This window comes from Sapajus apella, unplaced genomic scaffold, assembly GCF_009761245.1.
Source record: "Sapajus apella isolate SASKATOON/1434 unplaced genomic scaffold, GSC_monkey_1.0 scaffold2, whole genome shotgun sequence".
Classification (NCBI taxonomy): domain Eukaryota; kingdom Metazoa; phylum Chordata; class Mammalia; order Primates; family Cebidae; genus Sapajus; species Sapajus apella.
The window spans coordinates 88,185,725-88,195,100 of NW_022436942.1; the positions used below are offsets into that span (position 1 = coordinate 88,185,725).

Genomic DNA, 9,376 nt, shown 5'->3' on the forward strand with positions numbered 1-9,376 from the left:
AGCAGGGGGTACACGAGGCCGGTGGACCGGGGGCTCGCTCCCCCGACCTCTCCCAGTCCCCTCCCCCCTCCCCCCTCCCCCGCCCCCCGCCTGCGCCGGAGGTAGCGGGAGATTGCACACGTGGGCCTGGGAGTTTCCGAACTTTGGAAGAGCAGTACCTGGAGAGGCTCTGGGAGGAGAGGGCCGGCCGCCTCCTAGGGGTGCTGTTTATTTAAGGGTCAACGCAGGACGCTGCGGGAAGCACCTGGCGCATCCTTGGGAACGGTGGGGCTTGGGGGTGGGCGCCCCCCGCGAACGCCCCGGGCGGGGGAAGGGAATGGGGAGGAGACGTTGTGTCCTAAGTGACCCGGTCACAGACCCGCCCGAATCCGGGGGTGTGGGGGGTGAGCTCAGAGGGCCGGCCCAGGGCGCTCTTTCGCCACTTTCCAGGAACACCAAGCGGCGCGCGCTTCCGCGGGAGCGGGCATCCCACGGGCAGGCGCCAGCGCGGTCCTCCCACGACCCACCCCGTCCCACCCACCCCACCGCACTCCGCGTCCTCCGCAAGGCTGCAGCCAAGAAGGGCGCTGGCCGGGCACGTCACTCGGCAAATCACATCAATACCCACGAGCGAACGACTTCCTATAATAAATAAACTCCGCTGCCGAGAAGGCATCTCCAGCCCCGCTGGCGCGAGGCCCCGGCTCTGCGTCTTCGGCGGGGGAGGGGGTCGCCGCGGTTCAGGCCAACCCCCCACTTCCCGAGGGGTGGGAGGAGGGCGGTGTGAAAAGTCCTGGGACGCTCCCGCCCCTCCCCGTCCCCGCCTTCCCCGAGGAGACCTCGGTCCCAAAATCCGGATTCCCAGGGCCCCTCCCCCTCCCCTGAGCTCGCCGCTTTGAAATTTCAAAGAAAACCCCTCCTCGGAGCCCGGAGCCGGGAGCCCGGGGCTGGTAGCCCTCCCCAACCCCCGGACCACGCGGGCAGGTTTACGAGCGAGGGGCCACTTTATGGCCCGGGCCATAAAACGCAAATCCCACCTCTCTTTGAAAGCGCCCTCCGCCTGGGACTCACCATAAAAGAAGAGGAGATGCGCCCCCCGCCCCCTCCTCCCGCCGGCCCCGAACTCCCCGTAACCTCGGCGTTCTCGGGGTGCCGGGGACAGTCCCGGGGGCCGCCGGGGAAGGGGGCGCCGGCGGAGAGGGGAGGCGGCGAGAGGCAAAGTTAGAGGCCGGGCAGAGGGAGGGCGAGGGGGGACGGGCGGGCGGGATGGCCAGGGAGGGTCGCGGAGCCCGGAGCCCCGCGCGCCAGGCGGGCGGTCCCGGGGACGGCGGGCGACGCGGGCGGGACGAGAGCGGCGCCCCCCGCGGGCTGGGGCCAGGCTGCGGGCCGGGGGGTCGGGGGCCCGGGAGCCGGCGGGGCGGCGGGGAGGCGGAGGCTGCCCGGGGCCGCGGCGCTTTCTCATGCAAAGCAGCGGCGGGGCGGGGCGCGCGGGGCGGGGCGGGGCCTGTCGGCGCTCGGCTTTTCTGCCCCCCTTCGCCTTTTGGCGAGTCTTCTCATCCCGGGACGCAAACCTCGAAACAGCTGCCGGCTGGGCCCGGCCGAGGCCGGCGTAGGCAGGGAGGAGCCGCCCGGGCCGCGGGGGCGCCGCGAGCTGGCCTGGCCTCGGTGCGCCCTCTCCGCCCGCTCCAGACGCGCCGCCCGGGCGCCCCGAGAAGAGGCCAAAGTTTGCCGCGGCAGTGAGTCGAGGCCCGCGCCGGGCCGCTGCGCGGGGAGCTCCCGGGGCTTCCCTCGCTTCCCGGTATTGTTTGCAAACTTTGCTCCTCTCCGCTGCGGCCCCCAACTCGGCGGAGGCCGGGCGCTGGAGCCGAGCCCGGGGGCACCGTGCGCGGCGCTCGGGCCAGGCTGGGCGGGCATGGGCGGGGGCCCGAGCAAGGGTGCGGAGCCGGGGCCAGCGGCCGCCCGCGCCCGGGAGCGGCGGCGCTGAGGGGCGCGGGGCCCCCAGTGAGGACACTCTGGACGCCAGCAGCATGCAGCGCCCGGGCCCCCAGCTGTGGCTGGTACTGCAGGTGCTGGGTGCGTGCGCCGCCATCAGCTCCATGGACATGGAGCGCCCGGGCGACGGCAAGTGCCAGCCGGTCGAGATCCCCATGTGCAAGGACATCGGCTACAACACGACCCGCATGCCCAACCTGATGGGCCACGAGAACCAGCGCGAGGCGGCCATCCAGCTGCACGAGTTCGCGCCGCTGGTGGAGTACGGCTGCCACGGCCACCTCCGCTTCTTCCTGTGCTCGCTGTACGCGCCCATGTGCACCGAGCAGGTCTCCACGCCCATCCCCGCCTGCCGGGTCATGTGCGAGCAGGCCCGGCTCAAGTGCTCCCCGATCATGGAGCAGTTCAACTTCAAGTGGCCGGACTCGCTGGACTGCCGGAAGCTCCCCAACAAGAACGACCCCAACTACCTGTGCATGGAGGCGCCCAACAACGGCTCGGATGAGCCCGCCCGCGGCCCGGGCCTGTTCCCGCCGCTGTTCCGGCCGCAGCGGCCCCACGGCGCGCAGGAGCACCCGCTGAAGGACGGGGCGCCCGGGCGCGGCGGCTGCGACAACCCGGGCAAGTTCCACCACGTGGAGAAGAGCGCGTCGTGTGCGCCGCTCTGCACGCCCGGCGTGGACGTGTACTGGAGCCGCGAGGACAAGCGCTTCGCCGTGGTCTGGCTGGCCGTCTGGGCTGTGCTGTGTTTCTTCTCCAGCGCCTTCACCGTGCTCACCTTCCTCATCGACCCGGCGCGCTTCCGCTACCCGGAGCGCCCCATCATCTTCCTCTCCATGTGCTACTGCGTCTACTCCGTGGGCTACCTCATCCGCCTGTTTGCCGGCGCCGAGAGCATCGCCTGCGACCGCGACAGCGGCCAGCTCTACGTCATCCAGGAGGGGCTGGAGAGCACCGGCTGCACGCTGGTCTTCCTGGTGCTCTATTACTTCGGCATGGCCAGCTCGCTGTGGTGGGTGGTCCTCACGCTCACCTGGTTCCTGGCCGCCGGCAAGAAGTGGGGCCACGAGGCCATCGAGGCCAACAGCAGCTACTTCCACCTGGCGGCCTGGGCCATCCCGGCGGTGAAGACCATCCTCATCCTGGTCATGCGCAGGGTGGCGGGGGACGAGCTCACCGGGGTCTGCTACGTGGGCAGCATGGACGTCAACGCGCTCACGGGCTTCGTGCTGGTGCCCCTGGCCTGCTACCTGGTCATCGGCACGTCCTTCATCCTCTCGGGCTTCGTGGCCCTGTTCCACATCCGGAGGGTGATGAAGACGGGCGGCGAGAACACCGACAAGCTGGAGAAGCTCATGGTGCGCATCGGGCTCTTCTCCGTGCTGTACACCGTGCCGGCCACCTGTGTGATCGCCTGCTACTTCTATGAACGCCTCAACATGGATTACTGGAAGATCCTGGCGGCGCAGCACAAGTGCAAAATGAACAACCAGACGAAAACGCCGGACTGCCTGATGGCCGCCTCCATCCCCGCCGTGGAGATCTTCATGGTGAAGATCTTCATGCTGCTGGTGGTGGGCATCACCAGCGGGGTGTGGATTTGGACCTCCAAGACGCTGCAGTCCTGGCAGCAGGTGTGCAGCCGCAGGTTAAAGAAGAGCCGGAGAAAACCGGCCAGCGTGATCACTAGCGGTGGGATTTACAAAAAAGCTCAGCATCCCCAGAAAACTCACCACGGGAAATACGAGATCCCCTCCCAGCCACCCACCTGCGTGTGAAGGGAACTGGAGGGAAGGGCACGGGGCGCCTGGAGCTAAGATGTGGTGCTTTTCTTGGCTTTTTGTTTGTTTGTTTGTTTGTTTTTAATAAAAGCGAAAGAAAAATAAATACATACAAAAGTGTTTACCCTGAAATTCAGGATGCTGTGATACACTGAAATGAAAAATGTACTTAAAGCATTTGTTTCCTGTTGTTTTTCCAGTGAAGGGAAGCTCCCCAGTGAAGTAGCTCTTGTGTAACTAATTTGTGGTAAAGTAGTTGGTTCAGCCCTCAGAAGAAAACTTTTGTTTAGAGCCCTCCGTAAATATACATCTGTGTATTTGAGTTGGCTTTGCTACCCATTTACAAGCAAGAGGACATTTAACTGCTTTGCAAATTCAAAAGCCTCCCCTGCCTTAGCTAATGAGCTGCCCCCAGGGCCCACCCGACCCAGGGAGGCAGCAGTGCTGGAAGGCACACAGGCAGAGGAAAGTCGGGACCCAGCCCAGGGCAGCCTCACAGGCCAGTGGACTTCGAGTTGCTTAAAATAGACTCTGGCCTTTACGGATAGTCTCTCTGCAAGACAGAAACCTCCATCAAACCTCACATTTGTGAATTCAAACGATGTGCAATACATTTTTTTTCTCTTTCCTTGAAAATAAAAAGAGAATTCTGCTGTACATAAAGACAACAAAAGAAATCTAACAAAAGAACCAGAGGCCCGGCCCTCAGAAACCCTTTAGTGCTACATTCTGTGGCTTTTTAATGGAAACCAAGCCGAGGTGATACACTTGGACTGATTTGTGGAAAGGAGGGGGGAAGAGGGAGAAGGAGCGTTCAAAAGTTACCCATGGGCTTATTGACTTTCTGTTGTTAAACAAATGATTTCCACAACAGATCAGGAAGCACTAGGTTGGCAGAAACAAACTTTGTCTAGTGCGTTCTCTTTACAGTGCCAGGAAAGAGTGGTTTCTGCTTGTGTATATTTGTAATATATGATATTTTTCATGCTCCACTATTTTATTAAAAATAAAATATGTTCTTTAGCTTGCTGCTTTCCCTGGTGCGTGGTGACGTTTCCTTTCTGTGTGTGTGGAGAGAATACAGGAAGCTTCCTCCCTTAGCTTTTTAAGCACATTCTGGGGCGGTGGGGGGGATGCTTCCAGCCAGAGAGTACCAGTTATCCATATAAAATTATAGATAGGAGGGTTCCAAGGTTGGGAGAATAATCCACTTGTGAATTTCAGAGGAATTGCAGGCAGGAAACGTGTGAAGTTGGAAGTCGCTTCTGTGACTGTTGATAGCTGGACATGAGGCCTTAGTTGTAGACACACGTCACCAAGGAGAGCCTCACCACTAAGCGTGGATGCACTCACGAGCCTGGTTTAGCCTGTTCTAATACATTCAGAGAGTAGAGCCAACCGAGCAGGAGAATGAAATCATTTGTGTTCAGTTGACCTGCTAGGCTCAAATGGTACCTAGGCAGAGCTTAGTACATCAGCAGCGACTCTGAACCATTGAAACATCTAGAAAACAGATTATAGACCCAGGCGGGATAAGATACCTGCTAAGGGCGGGGAGTCTTTAAGGGGAAGCTAAGCAGCTTTGGAAGTTCATGGCATTCAGATCTTCAGGGTTTGCTGTGAGAACTGTAGCTGTAAAGAGCTGGCCCAGCTACACTCAAGTTCCAGCCAGAAGGAAGCAAGGGCACAGCGCAGTCCTTCTGTGGGGAGGACTCTGAATGTAAAGCAAGCCAAGCTGCCCCTGGGGCCAGGCCTTTGTCCAGCTCCGAGTTAAACCACAAGCTCAGGGGAACGCGGAGCACAGAACGCTTGTGCCACCACTGAGGAGCGCCTGGAGCCAGTGCAGTCTGTTTTCTGAAGAGGGTGCTCAAAAATTAAACCTGGTAAACCTAAGACCACACATCAACACGAGGGCTGGGAACAGACTGACGTTGGTTTTGGGGGCTGCTGCACATGGCCGTGAGTATTTGCAGTCTGCAGGAGCAGGCAGACCCTGGCTTGAGATCAAGTCTGAGGAAGAGAAACACCAGCTAGGTAGGCAAAGTAAATTAATGCAAAACCCCAAAGAGCTTTCAGGACATTAGAAATGAATAGGGAAAGAAAGGTTTTAGAAATGCCCCCAAATACAAATTTCTTAGTTGATTGTGTTCACCTAGTCCCCCAAAATACTGCATAGAAATACTTACGTCTATGTGCATGTATGCGTAGAGGATTTCCTTGGGGAAATAAAAATAATATATTTGGAATAGAACTTTTAAAAAGTCCAGAAGGACAGCATTGCCCGGTGCTGCTGTGAGCCACGGGGCTGGACATAACCCCACAGACATTTGGTTCTAAAATTCCTGGACTGCAGCAGCCTCAGACCTGCCCGTGCTCAGGTGTGTGGGCTCAAAAATGTGGTCCCAAGGAAAGACATATTCAACAACAGACCTAAGAGCCTTTGTTGTGATTTAGCCCTGAATGTGTCTCACTGCGGATCCGTTCCAGAAATGACCGATCTTGTTTACGAATGTGAAGGGATCGTCACGTGCGGTTGGGTTAGGTGCAGCCGGGTGAGTTTCACAGTGAGCAGTACAAGTAGCAGCTGTACAGCTTCCAGGCAAACTGCCCAAAGGTCTTCCTCTCTCTCTCTGCTGAGCTGAAATCTGACCTTCCGTCACACAGACAGGGAGTCTTAGGAGAAGCATCAAGGCCTAAAAGTCAGAAAGCTGGGGAGGGGGTTGGGGAGTGGGGAAGAAAGAAAGAAAGAAAAGCCCACATGACTAGATCACTAGTCCTTAGATTCTCTTTAGCTCTGTGCAGCGTTTCCAAAGGAATTGTTGATAGCATCAATTTGGAGATTTCTCAGCATCTGTGCCCCACGGCCTTAGTTTTAGAAAAATGGCCATCTGTTTTGGATGGCAGTGGTGGAGTCATAGAAGAAGCCCAAAGAAGGAGATTGTCCAAGATCACACTCAGTCCACACCCATTCATCCCTCCCTTCCTTCCTCCAGCCTCCAGCCAATCCTGTGGCCTTGCGGTGGACAGGAGAGGCCCGCACGGCACATCTTCTGTGCTTCTGTGATGCATCAGGGCAGGAGTCCCAGAGGTGGACACATTTCTGCCTCTGTATATAAATGCATACAGGGCGGAAGATTCAGCCTGTGTGACGTCATACCAAGGGGAAGCTGCAGGGTCGCGTGGAGAGCACAAGAAGTTATCAACAGAGCATCGAAAACTCCATCAGGACCCGGTCTGCGTCTGGCTCCTGATACCCTACGTAAGCCCACACCTCGCAGGGGGCTTTGGACGTAGTAAGAATAGCTACAATGATAGCAACGACTGTGATAACAGTAACTGTCACAACACAGCCTTGAGGGTGCTTGCTGCGTTTGAACACGTTGCTGGGACTGTCTCAGTGAATCCTCACAACGCATTCAGGGAGGTACTGTCATCAGCCCCGCTTTACATGTAAAGACCCTGACATACAGAGAGGTGACGTGAATTCCCAGGGTCACATAACAAGAGCCCGAACATGAACAGGGTGGCCTGATAACAGAGCCAGAACCCCCACATCAGTAAGCAATTGTTGAAAGAATGAATGAATGAATGATAGCTGACCACTTTACATGCATTCATTCAATCCTCTGACCCACTCTGGTGGCACTGCTCTCATGCCATATTACAGATGAGGAATTGGGAGCACAGGGAAGTCACGTCACTTACCCAAGGTCACACACAGGCAGCAAGCAGACTTTGACATGCAAACCTGGGCTGCGTGGCTCCAGACCTGCACCTCTAGCCACCAGGCTCTCCCACCTTTCTGGTTTCTCAGGACTTGACTAAGTTATTTCATCTTCACAACAGCACTGCTGCACCTTTATTCCAAGCAAAAGGGGAACAAGGTAGCATGGCAAAGGGAAAGGGCCACTTGGCCAGCGTGGGGGAGCCCAAGGGAGGAGGCTGTGGCAACCTGCATGTTTGCAGCAGTCGGTAGGGTGCTGGCGGTGGGGATGGGGGGAAGCAGGTGGATGGAGAGGTCCTTAGAAGGTAGAACCAGGACTTTATTTTATGTAGAGAGGGAGCAAGAAGGGATGTCAGGGAGGACCACACTGTTTCTGACTTCGGTGGCAAAGTGACATTCATCGAGACAGGAGAAAGTGAACAAAGGGCAGGCAATGTGATGGGGAGCAAAGGTGACTGCAGTGTGGATTGTTTGTCATCTGGGTGACAGCAGAGAATTTGAGATAAGGTCATGATCACAGGCAGGGGTTTGAAATGGGGAGAGTTGGAGCTGTGGTTAACCTCCGTGACAGAGGAGGGAGGAGGGCAGACCTCAGGACCAGCTGAACAAAGAGGAGGCTGCAAGGGAGGCTGTGACTGGAGCAGCACCTCAACCACTTGGGCGCTGGGTGCCCATTTTTACTATAAGAGGATTGGCAGAGGAGATTATGTAAATGGTCTTATCCAATGTCAAAATACGTGCTCCAGATAGCGCTAAGGGGGAACGCAGCAAAGGTCTTACAGGAGTCAGGAGGATCCGCTCCTGCCCGTGATACTCAGCCTCTGTACCTTTAACTCAACCCTTGGGCTACCCGAGCAAAATTAGAATCAGCTCCAAGGGCTGATAGTTCTGAATTCTCCACTAGCACCTTGGGGGTGCTACTTTAAAACAGAGAAACAAAAGAGAAAAATCAAGAGGTATTCTTGAGGCCATAGATATTATCCTACATTGGAGATTATGTTCTCAGAAGGAGGAGAAAGAAATACAGGAAATGACAGCAGATTGGAATGCAGACTGGCATCTTATGAGCAGATATCACATAATTGGAACTGCACTATTCCTTGCCTTGTCTGTAAGCTGGTTGTCACTTTGACTCAACCACGTACATGTTGCTTCATCTCGAGCAAGATACCAGAACTTTCCTGCCTCAGTTTCTTCATCTGTAAAATGGGCGTGATAACAGTACCTACCTCACCGGACTGTCACTCAGGAATAGCTCCTGCTGACTGAACCAATATTACGTGCTCAATTTTTTAAGTTCTCTGCATTTATTAATTCACGTACTCCTCACAGCAGCCCTGGGACATACGGTATGAGATTAAATAAAACCATTTGTGTAAAGTACTTGGAAGACTGCTTGGCGCAGAGCAAATGCTCAATAAATGTGAGCTATTTTTATGGGTTTTTTTTTGTCCCTCCCTGCAAAGAAAGTTAAGCCCTGAAAGCTAATGAGTAGCACTCTTTACAGAGAATGAGCTTTTTTTTCTTACAGAAACACTTTTTCCAATACTGTGTTCAGGTTCCACAGAAAACCCACTGATCTTTCAAATTTAAAAGGCAGGCACAGAGCCTCTACAGCAGTGAAAAATATTCTCTGTCTTTCTCTTTGAACACAATAACATCATAGCTGACTTCCCAGGAAATCAGACCTCATGCACGGACACCTCTATACACAAACGGATAAAGACGGCTGGAATATGGAAATGCGGAAAAACGGTCAGACTTCAGGGAAGCTCTCAAAATGCGCACAGGCAACATAGGGTGGGGGTGTTTTTAATGTTTTATTAAGAGTGTGAAGGCCAAGCTGGAGGGAGGAGGGAAGGAGACGTTTGAAATCTGAAAGAACAAGTTTCAGCTGCCG

General features: G+C 56.1%; 1 protein-coding gene across 1 annotated transcript; it reads left to right on the top strand.

The window, feature by feature from the left end:
- The first annotated feature begins 1,529 nt into the window (after window positions 1–1,529).
- On the top strand, window positions 1,530–4,785 carry FZD10 (frizzled class receptor 10). Its single transcript, XM_032244237.1, has one exon. The coding sequence runs from the start codon at window positions 2,007–2,009 to the stop codon at window positions 3,747–3,749; it is 1,743 nt and encodes a 580-aa protein (XP_032100128.1). The 5' UTR covers window positions 1,530–2,006; the 3' UTR covers window positions 3,750–4,785.
- Window positions 4,786–9,376: the final 4,591 nt, after the last annotated feature.